At 45.3% G+C, this 22,695-nt stretch overlaps 1 protein-coding gene across 2 annotated transcripts in view; it reads right to left on the bottom strand.

Moving 5' to 3' along the window:
* The window catches only part of UBTD2 (ubiquitin domain containing 2), a 122,155-nt gene extending 104,607 nt beyond the window's left edge, over positions 1 to 17,548 (bottom strand). Inside the window, exon 1 of one of the 2 annotated variants that reach the window (XM_083181982.1) lies at positions 17,330 to 17,548. In XM_083181982.1, the coding sequence (XP_083038108.1) occupies positions 17,330 to 17,399 (70 nt within the window). In that variant the 5' untranslated portion in view covers positions 17,400 to 17,548. Of the gene's footprint in view, positions 1 to 17,312 lie in introns of both variants that reach the window. The other variant, XM_083181983.1, reaches the window with a different exon arrangement.
* Positions 17,549 to 22,695: the final 5,147 nt, after the last annotated feature.

The following is a 22,695-nucleotide window of genomic DNA, read 5'->3' as shown; positions in this document are numbered from 1 at the left end:
TCTGGCAGTATCCATGGTTCGTCTATCGCCATTTGAGTTAGTTTTGCAAACCACGCTCTCCTCGGCCAGTATGGTAGAATCGCGATCACCCTGGATTTTTCTCTGCTTATCTTGCTGATTAGCCTGTGAATAACCGGAAATGGTGGGAAGACATATGCTAGTTTCATCTCCCACCTTTCCGTCAGGGCATCTACCTTCCATGATCCTGGTTCCCAGTGCCTGGAAATGTAACAAGGCACCTTCGCATTCTTCTCTGTCGCCATAAGATCTACTTGTGGTAGGCCCCATCTCTTCACAATTGCCTCGAACACCTTTGGTGACAGCTCCCATTCTCCTGGGGCTATCCTGCTCCTGCTTAAGGTGTCGGCTAGCCGATTTTCCTTCCCTGCAATGAATACAGCCTTGAGGTTTACCACATGACTCTCTGCCCATTGTAGTACCTTCGCTGCCTCCATCATCAGGGCTTTGCTCCTCGTTCCCCCCTGTTTGTTCAGGTATGTCACAACAGACTGATTGTCCGATCTTATCACAACCTCCTTGTTGATTAGTAACTTCTGAAATTTTTTGCATGCCATCAGTACAGCCATCATCTCTCTTATATTGGAATGGCTCCGGCTTGCTTCTATATTCCATTCTCCCTGTGCCATCCGTTGTTCGCACACGGCCCCCCAGCCTTGCTTGCTGGCGTCCGTGGTTACTATAATCTGTGTCTGAGTCGCAAACGACTTCCCTTGACTTAGTCTCTCCATGTTGTTCCACCATCTGAGGTTTGCTTTTGCCTCTTTTGATAGAAAGATTTTTTGCCTCTTGTCTTTTTCTTCTCCATTCCATTGTTCTAGGAAGCATCCTTGTAATGCCCGCATGTGGAACCTTGCCCATGGTATAGCCTCTATTGCTGACGACATAAGGCCTAGCACTCGCATACACTCCTCTGTATGAGTTATGTTTTCTTTTAACATTTTTCTTACTTCCTTGATCAGCTTCTGACGTCTGTCTTCTGTCAGCTTCACACGCATAGATTGTGTATCTAAAACCATTCCTAAGTATATCACTTTTTGTGCGGGTTCGAGGTGGCTTTTTTGATAATTTATCAACCAGCCGTGCTTTTTTAGATAGTCTAGCACCAGTTTTGTGTGCTGAGCTGACAGAACCTCTGATCTTGCCATAATAAGGAGATCGTCCAGGTATGGCCATATCGACACCCCCTGAATTCTCAAGTTGGCTACCAGCACCACTAATACCTTTGTGAAGGTTCTTGGTGATGTTGATAGGCCGAATGGTAGAGACATGAACTGATAAGTTCTTCCTTTTAGTCTGAATCTCAGGTATTTTTGGTGCCCTAAAAATATCGGAATATGCAGGTAAGCATCCTTTAAGTCTATCGTTGTTAGATAGGCTCCTTTCTCTATGTCCGGAAGAATGCTTCTGATCGATTCCATTTTGAATTTTCTTGTGTGGACAAAAGTGTTCAACCTTCTCAGGTCTAGTATTGTCCTGAAACCCCCTGATGCCTTCTTCACCACAAAAAACCTTGAGTGCCATCCCTGGTTTTCTTGATGTTTTGGTACTCTTTTTACCACACCTTGGTCTATCATGACCTGTAGACTGCTTAATAATGCTGATCTTTCTTCCCAGTTGCTTGGGACAGGTGACTCTTCCAGCCAGTCTCCCGGCAGTTTGGTAAACTCTATTTTGTAGCCTGAAGACACGACTTCTAATACCCACCTGTCCTGGGTTGATTGGCACCAGACTTGTTTGTAATGTATCAGTCTGCCGCCAACCCTCTGTCTGGCGTCATTGTGTCTGACGAAAGGCAAAGCGGCCTTCTCTGCCTCTTTGGCCACGAAAAGTACTTCTATTCCCAAACCAGGGCCTCCTGAAACTACGACCTGGTCTATATGTTTTGGCTTCTTTATAATCTGTTGTAGAGTACCTGAAGTTTTTGTTAAACTGTCCTCTTCTTACCGCCTTATCTTGGGGTAGCCATACGGACTTACCACCCGATATTTTTGTAATTATTTCGTCCAGTTGCTGTCCGAATAGGTATTTGCCCTGGAAGGGAATAGATAGTAATCTATTTTTTGATTGATTATCCGCCGCCCATGGCTTCAGCCAGAGCGCTCTCCTTGTCACTATGTTGTTTGCACTGGATCTTGCTGCCAGCCGTACCCCATCTAGGGAGGCATCGCACAGGAACTCTACCGCCATCTGAATGTTCTGTACCATTTTCATCAGTTCCGTCCTTTTAATTCCATCTAGCATATCCGACTCCAGGTCCTGAACCCATGACCTTAGGACCCTAGACGTAATAGCCATGGCTGATGACGCTTTGATTGCTGCACCAGACGTCACGTGCTGCTTCCTCAGGTTCATTTCTATTTTGCGTTCCATCGAATCCTTAAATACGTTAGCGTCCTCTAACGGCAGTGTTGTCTTTCTTGATATGCGAGCAATCGCTGCGTCCACCTTTGGTGGCTCCTCCCATGTTCTAACCTCTTCAGGGTTAAACGGGTACATTTTTTGTACTCTTATGGGTACAGGTACTTTTTTATCGGGGTGAAGCCATTCTTCCTCCACTATCTCTTTCAGAGGTATTGATAAAGGAAACTGCTTCCCCTTTTTCTTTTTATCTTTGAACAGTAAATCTTGAAGTTTTCCTTCTTCCTGTGTATCCTCAATATTCAGGGATTTATTAATGAGACACAACAGACTTTCTAACAGATCTGGGTTGAAGTCAATTTCTTCTTTCTCTTGAAACACTTCCCCCTCTTCTGCTTCCTCCTCTGGTCTAGCTGCAGGCCCTTCCTCTGGGTCATCTGAATCAGAGAGTACTACTCTTCTCCTTTTTGTAGAAGCCTTAGTACTTTCCTTTTTTGCCATAAACGTGTCAGCTAATGCTGTTTTTAACAGTGAGACCAGCTCCGTCATTTGGGGTAATCCCATCTGTTGTGTCCCCTCACACTTGTTGCATGTAGAACCTGAACATTTCTCAGGTAAAATTCTTTTGCATAATACACACTTTGCTGTATGCAATTTTTTATACTTGGCTTTCCCTTCCGTTTTTTCTTTACTGGGTCCTGCCCTGTATAAGTAAACGCCAAGTCACTAACTGTATGCTCCAACAACAACAAGAAGTATGTTCCACTAATGCTCCAATAATTCCTGGCTTACCCTGCATCCGCAGGCTGCTTCCTGTCCTCTTCCATAATGACACTTTCACAATACGCTGTACTCTAATAGAAAAATTCATACACTTAGTATCATTTCCGTAAGAACAGCCATTGCCCTAGCAGCGCTGCTGCTTCCACAGGGCCTTACCTCGTCTGCTGGTCTCAGAACACGTCTGCAGCAACCTCCACTGTTTGCAGACTAGTTTTAACTCCATGCCCGGCGTGCGTGTATCCCCGTGACGTCAGACGCCACCTCCGCTTCCGGGCGCCGTCTGATGACGCGCCCCATGTACACGCCGCGCTTACCGGCTTCAGCCTGCGGCTTCAGACGCCGCACACCTCGCCGGGCACCTTCTCCCTTGGACGCACTGGGCGGCAGGGAGCTACAGCAGACGGACGTCCCAGACCACACTTGATGGCGGGGGTCCCAGACACGATACGCTAAGTTCACAGCTGCACTGGGCAGAGGAACCAGCCCTCCTGATCTCCGCAGGGTAAGCCATCCATCTACCCATGAAAGGAAAAAAAGACACAGAGCCTAGGAGGGCGGTCCCTTATATAGGGGGGCAGTGTCTTTTTTTGTTCCTTTCAGATATCTACCCAAGGGGGCGGAAACCCAGAAGTATGCTGCCATGGGGAGGTAGAGGAAAGTAGGCTTATACTCGAGTATATATGGTTCAGTCCCAATTAAGGCTATATATATTAATAACACCTGACCCCAGGGCACCATCTCTCCATTGCTGTTGTATTTTTTGTTGTTTTCAACCCAACAGGAAACGGTGTGAGATAGGCAGCCTTTTTCAACTCAATATACAGTATATAAATATATTTTGGTGCCTTTGAGGGAAAATTGTTGAGTATATTTATTAATGACCGTGGGAATGGTTTAGCAAGCAGTGTGTCATTTTTTGCACATGACAACAAACTGTATAAAGGTTCTAAAAAATCCAACCAAGATGTTACCACTTTACAGAGGGACTTAAACTAACTGGCGAGTTGGGCTAATAAATAGAAAATTAAATTTAATGTAGACAAATGTATGGTCACGCACTGCAGGAACAGAAATCCGTACAATACATATAAACTAAAAAAGGTAGTTAGGTGAATCAATAGGGGAGAAAGACTTAGGGGTACAAATAGACATTAAACTTAGCTGTAGTACTCACTGTAAAGTAGGCACAGCAAAAGCAAACAGGATGTGTGTGTGTATAATATATATATATATATATATATATATATATATATATATATATATATATATATATATATATATATATATATATATATCTGGGGATACAAACAATTATACAGTATAGTGGGAGGTCCAGTAGGGTACAAATCAGCCAAGGGCTAAGGAAATGCTAGACAAAAGGTACTATAGTATAATTTTATAAATGGGTTGAACTTGATGGACTTGCATCTTTTTTCAACCTCACAAACTATGTTACTATGTCCTGCTCAAAGTTTCTGCCACTTTCAAATTGAATTGTAAAGAAAAAGTACATTTTAATACTGACCTGTAAAACCACATGATTAAAGTACTAGCATTATTGCTACTTTCACATATACAATTGATTATTCCGCAAAAAGAATGTTCGTTTTTAATATCCATTTGATTTTTCAGTCACAACTAATGACTTGGGTTTATTGTTGTACAACAATCCTGAGTAAATAAAGAAGTTCAACTAAAGGTAAATCTGGAAATAATAAATCATGCATCAGGGCATTTCATTGTCTTCTGCAGAAGCAAGTCTGGAAGCATTCTGTGTTTCCCTGCTAGACCCATGACCCAGATAGAAAGGTCTGTTGTTATTTATTTATTACCAGTTATTCATATAGCACACATATTCTACAGATCCTTTACACAGAATATTTGAACATTAATTCCCTGTCCCAGTGGGGCTTTCAATCTTTATTCACTACCACATGTACACATACAGACGTTCTATTTGTTGGGAGCCAATTAACCTTCAAGTATATTTTTGGATTGAGGGAGGAAAACAGAGGGTACCCAGAGGAAACCCACCCAAGCATGGGGAGAATATACAAGGACTCAAACAGTAGGGCGAGTGCAACAAAGCCCCTTGTGGGCTCACTGCACACGCCACGCTGCTATTCTATTCTCCCTCTATGGGGGTTTCCCCCACGAGGGAGAATAGCTGACACCCCGACTGCCGGGGTGTTAATAGTTGGGATTCCGACCTCTGTGTTATGACTGTCAGAATCCCGACTGTCAGGAGGCCATCCGGCACCCATTTACAATAATAAAGTAATATAGTGTGCACTCTAGGAGTGACAGCAGACAGGGCGCCGGACCGGGAACGCTAACGTCACAGCTGGGGGCATGCCCGGGCTGCCGCCGCCGTCATGAAAGGGACGTGCCCGGGCCGCCGCCGTCATGAACGGGGCGTGCCCGGGCCGCCACCATTATGAAAGGGGGCGGGCCCAGCCCCTCTGAAGCCGCTGTGCTGCCGGGGAAGTGCCAGGCATCGCCGTCTGCGGCAACGCTGGGCTTCCCCGTGAGGCTGTTTTAGCGGGGCGCTGCAAGAGGGGCAGGGCACATTTTGCCCTTTAAAAATCGGGCAGGGCGCAGCGCCCCGCTAAAACAGCCTGGCGGGAACACTACACACACATACACAAATGTAGCTTAGCAGGTGAATAAGGAAGCCATGATCTTCTTCAGCAAAATTGTACTTGTGGATTATCACGGCTCCCATCGCATGCCATATATAGTGGCATGCGATTGGATACTATTTTTGCCGGTTTTAACAATTTTTTTTACAAGATCGCATGCGTTTTTTTTTAACAGAAAAGCATCCAAATGCATTGAAATTAGTATCAAACATGTTCAATGGCCCCCAAATGTCATTTTTGAGGCTGTACCACCCCCACTATCAATGCGAACCCGAAGCGTGGCGAGCGCACCGAGCCCGCGAGGGAAGGCGGTAAGCGTCCTACGACCTTTTCATACCCCCACTATAAACGTCGGCGTGGAGTTGAGAATAGAAAGTGTGGCGAGCGCAGCGAGACACCGAACCCGAAGCGTGGCGAGCGCAGCGAGCCCCGCGAGGGGACGCGGACACCTGTGAAGCCCGCGAGGGGACGCGTATACCTGTGAAGGTATCCGTGTCCGCTCGCCTCGCTGCGCTCGCCACACTTTCTATTCTCAACTCCACGCCGACGTGGATAGTGGGGGTATGAAAAGGTCGTAGGACGCTTACCGCCTTCCCTCGCGGGCTCGCTGCGCTCGCCACGCTTCGGGTTCGCATTGATAGTGGGGGTGGTACAGCCTCAAAAATCACATTTGGGGGCCATTGAACATGTTTGATACTAATTTCAATGCATTTGGATGCTTTTCTGTTAAAAAACACATGCGATGCGATTTTTTCCCGTGCGATGGCCATCGTGGGAGCCGTGATACTCCACAAGCACCGCAAAATATCTGCACATCAACTGTCCTGCAATAGGTCCGAAGGGCAATTGCTTTATCAGGATTGCACTCTTTGCTTGGGAAATCAATGCATCAATGGAATAAAAAAAACTGATAAAGTCTCACACACACTAGAATTGCTCAGCAGATAAAGGAGCCGTGTTTATTATTGAGATTTATTTACCTTGTGCAAACATACTTAATGTGTTTGTTTATACAAAGTCATAGTTTATGTAAAACAAACTGTAAAATATAGGACCCTGCTCGCAAGCCAAAATTCTATCACTTACAATGGAGCTACACGGTTTCTGTAATATATATATACACACACACCGATATATATTTTAGGACCAGGAGTCCTGCACTTGTAAACCACTGTACTCATAATGTGTTAATATCATTAATACAAATATATCGTTTATATACCAGAGTGTTTATATAACAAACACAAACATTGGTCACTTCTTAAGGTAGGTCTGCACATTAATGCAAACACATTTTCAGCTTATAATGCATATAAACACGCAGATACGTGTTCAGCAATTGCTCAAATCAAACACTATAATGTTGAAGAAATGTCATTTAAATCACATTAGAAGTGGGATGATTTTTATGGCAAACTGGGTACCACAGAAACTGCTGATCTCTTAGCATAATCATGCTCAACTGACTAGAATATACAGGGAGGGGCAAGTCTATGGGATAAAAGTCTTGTTAATGAGTGAGGCCAAAGGAAACGGCAGATAAGAACTATTTGCCCAATCTAGTTTGTTCCTTTTTTAATGATAACTAGCTGCGGTATGGCCCCTGCTACCTCCCCGCTGGCATCGGCAAGTCTGTATGCTAGTGATTTTCAACCACTTTACCTTGCGGCACACTAAATAAGATTATAAAATTGCCAAGGCACAACATGAGATCCCCCACAGGGCAAAACACATTGGCCCCCCCACAGGGGAAAAAAACAACCTATTGGCGTCCATATAACAAATAATCACATTGGTCCCCACAGGTAACATAAATGAAATACATTGGCCCTTTACATGAAAAGAAGAGACCAGTAAATAATAGTTTAACTGGTGGTGGCTATAAACTGATTAGGGCATCTCTAGATCTGGGGGCACACTTGAGAACAGTGTATGACCTTGCCAATACCCTGCTGCCATTAATATTGCCCGGTACACACATCGGCTAGTATGTACCAGTACACGCAGGGGACCAATTAAATTAAAGTTAAATTAGGGTGTAGGGCGAGGGCAACTGGTGAATAAAAAAAAAAAAACATACAATGAATGAGCTCTCAGCCAATCACTTGCTTCCCATTCATTTGTATGTTTTTTTGCCTCTGAACTCCTGGCTGGTACTCCGGGTCTATAGGTAGACAGGGTCTATAGGTCTAAATGAGTTTTTCATGATTTTTTTGTTTTCTATGCCCACATGGACACTGCAAGTGTACCGCTGCGCTGGCCATGCTTTGGGCTTGTTTCCTCACTGTGCTCGGCACACTATTATATTCTCCCTCTTCACTGTAGTGGATGGTAGGGAATGAAATACCGCCTGTCGGCACATGTTGGCTTTAAATTTAGTAAAAAATGCACATCGATCTTTTGACCATGTAGACCTTTTAACTCTGCCGACCTTTTAACCCTACCAACCAATTATAGTCGACCTTGAGACTGTCGACCTAGTGTCAATCTATGATCGGTCCAGATACCATAAGGAGGATGGAAAAGTGAAAGTAAGGAATAAAGGGTAGAGTGGAAGGGTTAGAGCAGTGGTTCCCAAACTTTTTTGAATCACGGCACCCTAGAGCATCAAAATATTTTCAAGGCATACCTAGGTCAAATGCTTCTTATCGAGAAATTCAGAAAATGCTTCTTATCAAGAAATTCTGAAAAAAAATATTAAATTAAGTGCATTGTGTTTATACTGTATGTCACAGTTATCTGGTGAGGGATAGGATTTGCTTCTTTTTGTCCACATATATTATGATTGGCAGCCACAAGCACTGGTTTTGCCTGGTACATTGACCATAAATAATATGAATTGATCTTGGTCCACCAACCCAAGGCACCCCTGCAAGTGTCCTGAGGCTCCCCAGGGTACCTAGGCACAGAGTTTGGGAACCACTGGGTTAGAGGGACAATGTGGAACAGGACTACAGATAATCATTAGGAAAACGAAAAGTTGCCATCAGAAAATCATAAAGAAAGAGTGCTGCATAAGGCATATAATCCCAATGCGCATAGGTCAAAGGGCAGTATTCAATGTGATTATTCTCCGTGCATGGCGAGCGTTTTTTTTCGCTCGCCATGCACTCGCCGTGTTTTTGCAGAGATTCTCCATGTTTGGAGATTCTCCGTCATGGCACTTTATACACTATTCAATGTGACTGATACTCGCCGCCCCTCGCGGCGAGTATCAGCCAATCCAGCGTATGAGGTGACGCTGCAGGGAGCCCGAGGACGGTGGCAGGCAGGGAGATGGAAGTCTCCCTGCCTGCCCCAGAACGAATGTGGGGGGGGAGGTGGGCTCCCCGGGAGCCAGGCAGCACAGGCTGGCCCCCGGGAGAGCCAACAGGGGGCCGGGTATTCACTGCACCCGATCGTGCATATGTAATGATCGGGTGCAGTGAATATATGAATATCTAATGAGCGGCTCGGCTCCCGGCCCCATGCGGGCTGCTCTGTGTAAAAAAAAATAATAATAATATATATATATATATTTTTTAATTAAATATATATTCATGTGCTATAAGCACATGAATAAAAATAGCATGCCCTTTCACATATTAAAATTCCTGATTTTTTGACACCAAAATTAAAACAAAAAACTTTTTATTGTAAAAGTTCATATTCCACTTCTCCATGAAAAGATGGAGAGACACGGCGAAAATCGCTTAGAAAGACGGCGAGAAGTGCACGTTGAATAGGGTTGCTCGCTTTTTGAGAGCAAAAGTCTCCGTCCAACGCGAGAAAAGCACAAACTCGCCATAAAACACAGAGAATTTTTCTCATTGAATACTGCCCAAAGAGTGGGTGGGTGCAGGATTTGCACGATAGTGGAAATTATGTGTGTGGCAATCATCAAGCCAAAAATGGTTTAATGCTAGTTTGAATGACTGGACAAAAGACCCATTCACACTAGACAAGCATTTAAACAATATAGTTCAGAAGGGCTCTTCTGAGGGATATCTTTTAAAAAATCATCTAAAGCCCCGTACACACGGGGGAGATATATTGCTCAGTTTCTCCTTTTCATCAGCGACGAGAGGTGGTCACTGATGAAAGGGAACCTCTGCCCGGCGGTGCCGCAGAGGTAATCAGCTTACCTCTGCGAGCTCCTGCGACCAGCGATTAGAATGTGGCTGAAAACAGGAGCGCGCACCCGGCGATTTATCGCCGGGGCACACTCCCAACATTGGCAATATGGTTGCCAGCGACCATATTCCCAGCGATTTCAGCCCCTATCGCCCCTGTGTGTACACAGTTTAAGAGGTGTTTAACCCCGAAACGTATTCAACATTGCACTTTGTGGTAAGGAATATAGATTGTAAGTTCCACTGGGGCAGGGACTGATGTGAATGTTCAAATATTCTCTGTAGCGCTGCGGAATAGGTGTGCGCTATATAAGAAACTGTTAATAATAATAATAATAATAATAATAGTAATGTCTGAGTTCTGCCCGTTTTGGTCCTGTATATCGTATTGCCAACCCTAATCCTTCCAACTTTGTGCCCAACCCTCACCCACAACTCATTTTTAATAAAAGGCTATACAAAAGGTTGGGCTAAATTAATGTACACCACGTTATTAATGGAGATATGAATGTGAACTGTGTGTGTATGTACTTACACATGAACCACAGAAAATAAATAACTGATTGTATGTGCAGTAGACTTTACCTCGCAGTTTACCGAGGGCATTAACATGTACACTCCTAACTGCTCCAGTAATAAAAGTCTACATGCAAACCATGACTGATGGCTCAGTCATGGGACAGCTGACTAGTATTATATTAGTATTCATTCTAGCACCACCAACTTTGAAAACCCATGCAGTTCCTCTTCCCTGCCTTGGTCTGTATATCAGCACTAATATGCAAACCAGACCAGTGCTAGAAACACCACAGCAGGCGGCGACACCCCAGACAGGGAAGAGGAACTGCATGGTTTTTCAAAGTTGGTGGGTGCTAGCATGACCACTATTATATATTATCAACATGTACCTAAATATTTAGTGAAACAAGTATTTGCTATTTACAGATTTATATAAAAATAGAAAACTATCTTCAATAATACATTTGTATGAGCTCTTTTTGACAAGACAACTGGAGGATTTGGATTACATTAGATCAGGGGTGGGGAACCTTTTTTCTACCGAGGGCCATTTGGAAAATTTGAAAACCCTTCGGGGGCCATATAAAAATTATCAATTATCGGCATTTACGCGTGGGCATTATACACAGGGCAGCGGCATATACATGTGGGCATTATACACAGGGCAGCGGCATAAACATGTGGGCATTATACACACTGGCAGCGGCATATACATGTGGGCATTATGCACAGGGCAGCGGCATAAACATGTGGGCATTATACACACTGGCAGCGGCATATACATGTGGGCATTATACACACTGGCAACGGCATATACATGTGGGCATAATACACAAGGGCAGCGGCATATACATGTGGGCATTATACACACTGGCAGCGGCATATACATGTGGGCATAATACACAAGGGCAGCGGCATATACATGTGGGCAAAATACACAAGGGCAGCGGCATATACATGTGGGCATTATACACACTGGCAGCGGCATATACATGTGGGCATTATACACAGGGCACCGGCATATACATGTGGGCATAATACACAAGGGCAGCAGCATATACGTGTGGGCATTATACACAGGGCAGCAGCATATACATGTGGGCATTATACACATGGGCAGCGGCATATACATGTGGGCATTATACACACGGGCAGCGGCATATACATGTGGGCATTATACACACGGGCAGCGGCATATACATGTGGGCATTATACACAGGGCAGTGGCATATACATGTGGGCATAATACACAAGGGCAGCGGCATATACATGTTGGCATTATACACAGGGCAGCGGCATATACGTGTGGGCATTATACACAGGGCAGCGGCATATACGTGTGGGCATTATACACACGGGCAGCGACATATACATGTGGGCAGAGACACCATAAAAAGTGACAGTGTGGAGGAAGGGGGGGGGGGGGGTGTCACCCCCAAACAGGTTAATGTGATTATGTCTGATTATGAGAATCAGATATAATCACATTAACTTGTTTGGGGGTGAATCCAGGGGTAAATGACAACCCCTGGATGTGTCAGTCACTGGGGAAGGGAGGGTGAGAGAAGCAGCATTGGCGGGCGCGTCTTCTGCACATCTCCCCCGCCACCCGCCCGGCTATATTACCGATTAATCAGCTGCCCGCCCGCCTATATAACTGATGTATCAGCTGCCCGCCCGCCTATATAACTGATGTATCAGCCGCCCGCTCCTATATTACATACCAGGCGCCGGGGATGGCTGCTGCTGCCGCCGGGGAGATGTGTAGAAGACGCGCCCGCCAATCACAGTGGCTGTGGAGGGGATGCGCCGGCAGTAACTGGCGGGCGCGTCTTATGCACATCCCCCCAGCGGCAGCAGCAGCAGCCATCCCCGGCGGCTGGTATGAAATATAGGCGGCCGGGCGGATGATACTTCTGTAATATAGGCGGGCGGCTGTAATATAGGCAGGCGGGCGGGCCGGACATACTGGGTGCGGGGCCGTATCCGGCCCGCGGGCCGGAGGTTCCCCACCCCTGCATTAGATGCTGTATTTTATCAGATCATTTGTGACAGGAGCAAGATATATATGTATATTTCCGGGGTGTGGGAAAAGATCCAGGCAAGAACTGGGAGAATACACAAACTTGCTCTCTAATGGACAAAACCATGTGCACTGCAGGCGGGCAGATGTAGAGATGTGTATAGAGAGTTACATTTGGGTGAGTTATTTTGTTTCTGTGCAGGAAAAATACTGGATGTTTATTTTTACACTGCAATATAGATATCAGTTTGAAGTAAAAAACCCACCCAAATCTAAAAGGGTCTACACATGGAGCAAATGTTGCTAGTGAGTAGGGATGTGCAGCCAGGGGAGGTTGTTATTAAAGATAAAGATAATAAAATACAAAGAAAATACGGTACTTGTTTCCTAGCACGGCCACAATCTTATGGATCGTGTACCTTTAAGTTAAGTTACACGATCCACACGATGGACCCGATTTCTTTTGAAATCAGGTCCATTTTGCCGGCTAACTCACAATATCGGGGGCATCGCGTCGGTCGGGACCCTTAACATTGGTCCCGACGCGACCGACGCGATGCCCCCGATTTCCCCATAGGCTTCAATGTTAAAATATTTTTTAACATTGAAATCGTGAGGATCGCGTCGGTCTTGTGCCATTATAATGGCACAAGATGAGATGGACTTGATTAAGTCCATCTCGATTAAGTCCATCTCACCTTTAAAAAAATGTGAAAAATGTGAAATGGGCCAATATGACCCATTTCACATTATAGATGTCCCCGTCGTCACCCCACGATAGACGCCAACCCGAAGCGTGGCGAGCGCAGCGAGCCTGCGAGGGGCGGCGGTGCGCGTCCTCCGACCTTTTCATTCCCCTACTATCCACTAGTGCGTGGAGTGAGAATAGAATAGTGTGGCGAGCGCAGCGAGCCACCGAGCCCGAAGCGTGGCGAGCGCAGCGAGCCCCGCGAGGGGACGCGAATACCTTCACAGGTAAACGCGTCTGTTCGCGGGCTTCACAGGTATCCGCGTCCGCTCGCCACGCTTCGGGCTCGGTGGCTCGCTGCGCTCGCCACACTATTCTATTCTCACTCCACGCCCTAGTGGATAGTAGGGGAATGAAAAGGTCGGAGGACGCGCACCGCTGCGCTCGCCACGCTTCGGGTTGGCGTCTATCGTGGGGTGGGGTTTACGTCGTTAAATTTGGGGGTCTAGGGAATATTTTACATTGAATCCAATGTAAAATCGGATCCCAGGGACCCGATTTACATTTCATTCAATAAAAAAAATCGGGTCCAAAATTGGGTCGGTCGCGTCGATCGCATCGCATGCGACCAAATCGCATGCGATGCGATCGACCCGATTTTTCCGACACGACCACCCCGATGTAAATCGGTGTGGCCGTGCTAGGAAACAAGTACCGAAAATACTTATGACACATTATGTGTCATAAGTATATGCTTTATATAATCCTATTCATTTTTACACCATCATTTTTTTTAAAGTTGGTTTCGGAGGCATTGGGAGCCGTGCCTCCGGCTATCAATGTTCAGGCTCCAGAAACAGGGGGTGGGCAGGGGGCGGTGCCAAGCAGCAGGCTGCAAAATCCCATTAAAAAAACCTGTACAGGTGGCATCTATAGCGGTGCCTCAGTGACAGGGGGTGCTTGTCCTGTGACTGAGGCAGCTATGATTGGTCTCACTGCTGCCTGTCAGCGTAGCAGAAGCAACCCATCTGCATCTGCACCCTCCGCACCGCCGCCCCCCCCCCTTCCCCACACTGTGGGTGCAAGAACCTCCACACCAACCCCCCTCCCTCCCTTCCCTACTCAGCGGCTGCAAGGACCCAAATACTTTCACCCGCCAGGAGAGGGGGAGCGTGAAAGCCCTCCTTCCACACCCAGATCTCCACACCCCAGCCACCCTCCCTGCATGTCTGGCATAGATGGCTCCCAACCCCATGAGCACCTCTGCAGTGCTGTGTGTTCTGACCACATGGCCGCTGTCAGCATGGCAAGGGGACATCCAGTCGGAGAATCCAGGAGCCCTGCCTGAAGCCTGAGGGTAAGTGGTAGCCCCAGGGCAGGGACTGGGCAGACGGGAAAAAACCATAGGCAGGAGGGCAGTAGCAGGGGGAAATGCAGGTGCCGGGGGCCACCTGTCTGGAAGTTGGATACCGTCTGCCACTGAGTGAGAGCCGGGGAGCAGACAGTAGGAATATGTGTAAGGTGCATTATCTGTGTAAGAGTATTTTTACTAATGTGGGGCATATTTAAAGACCATTATGTGTATATGGGAATTTAATAATGTGGGTGTATAGGCCATTGTGTCATTATGTGTATAAGGGCATAAGTAATGTGAGGCATATGTGTACAGGGCCTTATGTGTATATGGACATTCATCATGTGGGGTATATGTGTAAGGGGTATTATGTGTATAAGGGCATAAATAATGTGTAGCAAAAAGTTTGTGTATGGGGGAATTATTTGTATCAGGGGATTAATAAGGTGTGCCATATGTGTAAGGGGCTTTACTGTGTGTCAATATCAGTGTATTGCTGTTGCATACTGTGTATAATGGTACCACTGTGGAGGTTGAGCGCAGTGGCATAACCACCACAGGTGCAGGATATGCGGTTGCTATTTGAGGTTTGTAGGACCTGCCGCTCCCCTGCACCGTCATGCTGCTGCTAGTGCCTCACCAACCACTGACCTCACCGCACGTCACTGCTAGTAAGCGACTTTAACTAAGTGATTTGTCTATTGCCTATTTTGACTATACTAGAATTAACATACTTGCTTGGTATTCATTGCAGATCGCCCAGCGAATATCTCCCTCAGCAGTGAATAGCAGCAATTTTGACTAGACAGCCAGCGATCTAGTCAAAATATTCTTGCCTGGCAACTCTTTTTTACTAAGCGATATTATAGGGAGATGTGTCTAATCTTGACAGCGATCTGTACTAACCTTCTAAGCAATTTTGACTATGTAGTCAAAATCGCTTAGAAGGATCGCTCCGTGTGTACACCCAGTGTATAACTCTCTGTGCATGAGTTACATCTGCCCCCCTGCAGTGCACATGGTTTTGTCCATTACAGAGAGAATTTGCAAGGGAACCAGAATCAGGCCCATAGTCAGTGGCCAGAATTGAACCATATAACGATTACCCCCTCTTTAAAGGGTGCACTTTTAAAAAACACTATGGGACTGTATCTTTGTTCTAGAAAAAATCCTACTACAGAACAAATGAAAACAAATGGATATTGGAGAAAAGGATGAAACCCAGATAAAACCATACTCATACACAATCTGGTATGCCACCCCAATTATGTTATTTTTATTAAACAAGTAATACATTATTGGTATATCCTATCCTACATAATCACTGGCGTACCATATGCTACACCTAACATTAGTAACGGCTATCACATTTCCAGCATCCACACATCATAAAAATAAAGCACATTAGGACAGTTTTATTTTCACCTCTGGATGTGGGTACTTGTCACTAATATATTTATAATACATAAACACATTTTAATTTTGCCATGTTATCTGTATAATAACAATGGCTCATAGAAATATACTGTATGCATGCAGAACTGTTTACCCCTCTGCCCCTAATGATCCTGGACAGTTGGGCGTAAGCATGTCTGTTTCAGCAATTACAGTGGGAAATCATGCTTGCAGCCCAGTGCAAACCGTGTGAACTGCAGCTAAAGAGTGAAGAGGGGACAACAAACAGATGTAAGATGTTACACCAGGGTGGTACTGGAGCAAAGATTAAAAGAAGGTCTATACAGCTGTCACACAACAAGATGTCTAATTACCAAGTTTACAGAAAATCTGCCTTGCAGCCTGCTGCCCTTTTAAATTTGTGTCAAAACTGAATCTATCAAAAGCAGCATTTAAAGTCAAACCCATCCTTCCAGTTTACTATCCACAAGACAAAGATCAAGTCATTAGTGTTAATGTATTATTCAATCAATAACACAATTTCACCTTTTTCAAATCTGTGTAATAAAAGAAATGCTAAATTACATTAAGTTTGGATTAAAATTGGTTCACAGCATTCCATACACCATTAAATGTAGAAATACAACTTCTGTAAGCTTGGATACTTGTCATATATAGATAAAATTTTAATCTATAATATGTAAGGTACCAATTGTGAGACGTAAAGAGAAAACAAATGGCTATCAGTGTATTTGAATGTACAGATAAAACAAATGTAAATATATACTTTTAAATATACAATATAATAAAAATGCAAACTGGCAGCTGGGAATTTGCATAACTCATTTGTAATCACTAAAGGACTTGAGAAGCCTGGAATTATGAAGGTAGGTAGGACAGAGGTAGGTAGGACAGAGGTGTGCACTGTGACAGCAATATCTTGCAGAAATGTTAATCTCTTTATTGGTGATATAGACACATGCAGGGTTTTCATTAACCCAAAGCAAACTAGGTGACAAGTGACTGCACTGAAGGAGTTAGGTTACCCTTCAGTGTGATGGCATTGGGCAGGGGCAATCCTATCATGAATAGTTCTGTGTATGGGTCTCCATTGTACCTGCATATGTGATGTGCGGGCACTGCCCATGTGTGCACCAGGCTGACCTGTGCCCTGATGCCTGCACTGATGGGGCGCTTGGCATCAGGGGGTGGGGGGTGTCACATCAGCACTGCAGGCCAGGTGATGCCCTCGCCCCTGCAATCAGGATATGGGCTAGGGGCTGCCTGGTGCGTCTTATTGCCCCCACAGGGGGTATAATCTGCACCGGGCCAGTATCAGACAAAAGAGCAGCGAATCTCCTCTCATCTCCCCTCCTCCCCCTCTCAGTCTCCCCTTCCTCCTCCTACCCCTCCATACCATCCTTCCTCTCTCACCTCCGGTCCCGTCCGAGTTCTCGTTCAGGCTGCCCGAGGAGTCGTGGTGGGTGCCCACACACCCTCCCATGGGTGCCGGCGGGGGCAGCCTCTGCCGTTATCTCCCTCTCCTGCCTTCACACAGGCGGGCGCGCACACGATGCGCGGCACCGGGTATGGGCACGAGGAGGAGGAAAGAGAACGGAGCGGGGGCGCGCGCCCGACGTCACTGACGGAGCTCCACACCCCACAGCCAACGGGCTCCTCTCGCCGTGCTAGTGACGTCATCGGCGGGTCTGGTTATCTGGGAGTCATTGAGCACAGACTGGAGGACCTCAGCCTCTCTTTGTTTCTTCGCTCTCATTGGATATGTCAGGGAGGATGAGACCCAGAGTGTGCTTATCCTTAGTCCTCACACATCGCAGCATGTTACACAGCATATAACATGCAACTAAATGGTCTACAGCATATGATACAAAATAAAATATTACACACAACATATTGCACAGCATAATGTAAAGTAGGACTGTTAGCACACCTCAGCATACACACTCTCTAGGTAGATCAAGCTAGATCGGGGGCAGGGCCGGATTAAACCTTCGGGGGGCACGGGTCATTTTAGACAGGGAGGCCCCTCCTACTTGTCATTACTGGATGCAAACTGCACTGGAGAATATTACACTGCCAAAATACAAAGTAAAGTTAGTAAAAACTTGGTCAATGGGTAACTGCAGGGGGGATTAATATAAACATAAATATATATAAAATACCACATGAAAAGGCAGTGTTTGTCCCTCTGTACCTTAATCTGTAGGAGCCCTGACAGGCTCAGCGCTGCCTCTAATTAAAAACCCGCCCATGATGAGGCCGCCGCTGCTGTCCTCCATGGGCCTGAGAACCTTTTAACCCAAAATATATTTAGCTATGTTGACGTTACTTCCTTGATTTGAAAGGAAGGAAATCATATAATTGTAATACACACTGTACCCCAGAAATTGATGATCTATCCTGCTAGTATTTTACGCAGCCTGGAAGCCATTGATCATGGTGATGATTACTATGTATGGCTGTGTGTGGTTCAAAATTTATACCACGCGCAGCCATACATGGCAATCATAATCATCATCCTCAATGATCGCTCAATCCCAACTGGCTCCTCTCCAATCTGTCCTCAATTCTGCAGCCAGGCTTATCTTCCTCTCCCGCCGCTCTAATTCTGCCACTCCCCTTCAACAAAATCTGCACTGGCTTCCATTCCCCTACAGAATCCTCTTCAAACACCTCACACTCACATACAGGGCCATCTCTAATTCCATTGCTCCATATATCTCTAGCCTCATCTCCATTCATACACCCTCCCGCCCTCTACGGTCGGCTGACGACTGTCGTCTCTCCTCCACCCTGATCACTGCTTCCCATGCTAGAGTACAGGACTTTGCCCGTGCTGCACCCCTTCAGTGGAACGCACTCCCTCGCTCCATTAGACTCTCCCCGACCTTGCAAAGCTTCAAACGGGCACTGAAAACTCACCTATTCATCAAAGCATACCCTTCCACTGCATAAACCAGATGGTTCTCCGACCCCTTGCCTGTTTACATCCTGCTATCTAACCACCACCCACTTGCTTGTACCTCTTGTAATCTGTCTGTCTCCCCTTCCTACTAGATTGTAAGCTCCTCCGAGTAGGGCCCTCTTCCCTCCTGTTGTCAAAGCCCTCTTCTCTTCACATGTCACTCACAGCTCTCCTATACTCCAACACTCAGTGACCGTCTTTGTCCGCATACTCATCTCCATAATTGGCATCTAGCCTCTAGTTGTATGTTGATTGAGTCCTCACTACTTATATCCAAGCTGCAATGTGTATTGAACTGTGGCGCTCTTCATTTGTACTGTATTCTTTTATTCTATGTTATGCCAAGTTTTGTCTCCCTGTATTGTTCCTTTGTACGGCGCTGCGAAGAACTTGTGACGCCTTATAAATAAAATTATAATAATAATAATCAATGGCGGCCAGGATGTGTGTGCTATAGTTATTGATAATGTAACGTCCAGGCAACTATTAGTGTAAGAATTTCAATTTATATAGTGACAGTCAGTGGAAATTTTTTCCCCCTAGACTAGAGATGGGTGTACCTCAGTGATTTTCAACCTTTTTACCTTGCGGCACACTAAATAAGATTTTTAAATTGCCAAGGCACACCATGAGATCCCCACAAGGCAAAACACATTGTCCCCCACTGAGATAAAAACAAACCTATTGGCCCCCATATAAAAAACAATCACACTGGTCCCCACAGATAACACAAATAAAATACATTGGCCCTTTACATGAAAAGAAGAGACCAGTAAATAACAGTTGAACTGGTGGTGGCTGTAAACTGGTTTGGGCATCTCTAGATCTGGAGGCACGCTTGAGAACAACTCAAGGCACACTAGTGTGCCCCAGCACAGTGGTTGAAAAACACTGGTGTACCTTGACAGGAGCTACACAAGGGCCTGAAGCACTGCACTGCGTCAGGTCCTTGTGCACTACATTACTGTACCACACAAAGCTGGGCATGCATATAGAATCTGTATATAGATTCTATATGCAATGAAATGAAATTCCTGAGTGTAGTGGATAGTCGCGCTGCCAAGACACAGCCGTGCATGCATACAGATTCATATGCATGCCCGGCTGTGTCTCTGCAGCGCGAGCTCAGAGTAAACTTTTTTTGGTACTCTTTACCTAGAAGGGCGCCCACGATTTTGATCGTGGGCATCGTTAGTAAAAAAAAATCGCGTCGGTCGCATCGCATGCGACCAAAAAAATTGCATGCGATGCAACCGACGCGATGCCCGCGATTTCCCATAGGGAACAATGTTAAATGTCCCAATTGACCCGATTTTCCTGTTCAATGTCTCAATTGACCCGATTTTCCATAGGAAACAATGTTAAATGGCCCACAGAGGCCAAATAGGCACCCTGAAGTGTGAAATGGCCCCCACAATTGTTAACGTCACCCCACGATCAACGTGAACCCGAAGAGTGGCGAGCGCAGCGAGCCCGCGAGGGGCGGCGGTACGCGTCCTACGACCTTTTCATACCCCCACTATCCACGTCGGCGTGGAGTTGAGAATAGAAAGTGTGGCGCGCACAGCGAGCCACTGAGCCCGAAGCGTGGCGAGCGCAGCGAGCCCCGCGAAGGGACGCGGACAGCTGTGAAGCCCGCGAGGGGACGCGTATACCTGTGAAGGTGTCCGCGTCCGCTCGCCACGCTTCGGGCTCGGTGCCTCGCTGCGCTCGCCACGCTTCGGGCTCGGTGCCTCGCTGCGCTCGCCACACTTTCTATTCTCAACTCCACGCCGACATGGATAGTGGGGGTATGAAAAGGTCGTAGGACGCGTACCGCCGCCCCTCGCGGACTCGCTGCGCTCGCCACGCTTCGGGTTGACGTTGATCATGGGGTGGCGTTAACAATTGTGGGTGCCATTTCACACTTCAGGGTGCCTATTTGGCCTCTGTGGGCCATTTAACATTGTTTCCTATGGAAAAATCGGGTCAATTGAGACATTGAACAGGAAAATCGGGTCAATTGGGACATTTAACATTGTTCCCTATGGGAAATCGCGGGCATCGCGTCGGTCGCATCGCATGCGATTTTTTAGTGCATGCGATGGCCGCGATGGGCGCCCTTCTAGGTAAAGAGTATCCTTTTTTTTTAAGCCGACATGTGCCGACAGGCGCTATTTCATACCCTACCATACACTAAGGTGTGGTTGGATAATAAAATAGAGTCTGAAGCTTGGCGAGCGCATTGTCAACAATTTAATATAAATTCAGTAAACATTAGTTTTTAATATTTTATGCTATTTGTGCCCCATAAACAGACATTATCCTGTCTTTATTCTGTTCTACCATTTCTGTAGGGAACTCACGCCGTGTTCGTACGTGTGAGGAGTTTGCACATGCGCATATACGCCTCCGCACATGCGCAAACACCAACCATCGGCCGTCCATCCGACTCAACCAGAATAAGGGCCATTATGTCAACACGGTTCTTACGGGCACCTTATAACCTCAACAGGGGCAGAACTCTGGGAGTCAATGGATTCATATGCTGCCTGGCTCCTGCTCCCAAGGGGGCACCTCTCCTTCACTACTAGTTTAAAATAAATCAGTTAATTGAAAGCTATCAATATCAGTCCTGTATCTGAATTTTAAAATATAAATGTTCTCTCTCTCTCTCTCTCTCTCTCTCTCTCTCTATCTCTCTCTCACTCTCTCTCTCTATGTAGGTATGTATAAGACACATATATATTTCAGAACAGACACACACTCTCACACACACACACACACACACACACACACACACACACACACACACACACACATATTTTTGCCAGTAGTCATAGAGAAAATCTGGAAAACATGCACTAATATGTATTTTGTTTGTATTAAAAATAGTACAAAGGTTTATCCTTACAGTATAATGTTTATTGCGTTTATATACAAGGTTATGGTTTTAGTAACAAATTATAAAAATTGCATTTTTACCCAGCAGGCACAACTTTAAAAACCACCTGCCTAATATAAAAATTAAGCCTCAGCAGATCATATATATTAGTATGGAGATTTGACATTATTAATGGTCTGTGCAAAATAATAACTGTATGATAAATGATGCTTATCCTTAGCAAGGCATTTTAATAAAACAAATTTTGCAATGCAAGTCACTGATGTGTTGTCAGTAATTGAGCAAATATTATTTCATTTTACATCTATTCGAAAAACACTTGTCCATTCTTCAGTGCCAATTGATTAGAATTTTCTGATGTGTCATTATTATTGTTATTATTATCATTTATTTATATGGTGCCACAAGGGTTTTGCAGGACCTAACAATACATAAATGAACAAAACAAGAAAATAACAAGTTACAGTACAGGTTGAGTATCCCTTATCCAAAATGCTCGGGACCAGGAGAATTTTGGATAACGGATTATTCCGTATTTCGGAATATTTTAATATTTCAATGATGTATTTTGAAGTATCTTGCATGTATGCTGTATAAACACATAATATACACACAAATGTATTTTATTACCACATAAAATACACACAAATATATTTTAATTGTTCAAAAAACAAGGTTTCAAAACGTGAAACAAAATGTGTGTACTATCTCAGCACTGAATTTGAATGCCAAGCAATCATTGTCTTGCACATATATAGTGCCAGTTACATATCATGTCCCCAGTGATGCTGTTACAAATGTCCCCAGTGAGTTTTTAGCAAAAAAAAAAAAAAAAATCACTTTCTGGAATGTCTGGTTATCGGAATAATTCGGATAATGGATATTCGGATACGGGATACTCGACCTGTACTTGTTGTAGAACAAAAAGCC

The sequence above is a fragment of the Crinia signifera genome, chromosome 4 (genome assembly GCF_055691185.1).
Source record: "Crinia signifera chromosome 4, ASM5569118v1, whole genome shotgun sequence".
Lineage (NCBI taxonomy): Eukaryota > Metazoa > Chordata > Amphibia > Anura > Myobatrachidae > Crinia > Crinia signifera.
The sequence above is the reverse complement of the archived record's forward strand: the minus strand, read 5'-3'. Positions and strand labels throughout refer to the sequence as shown.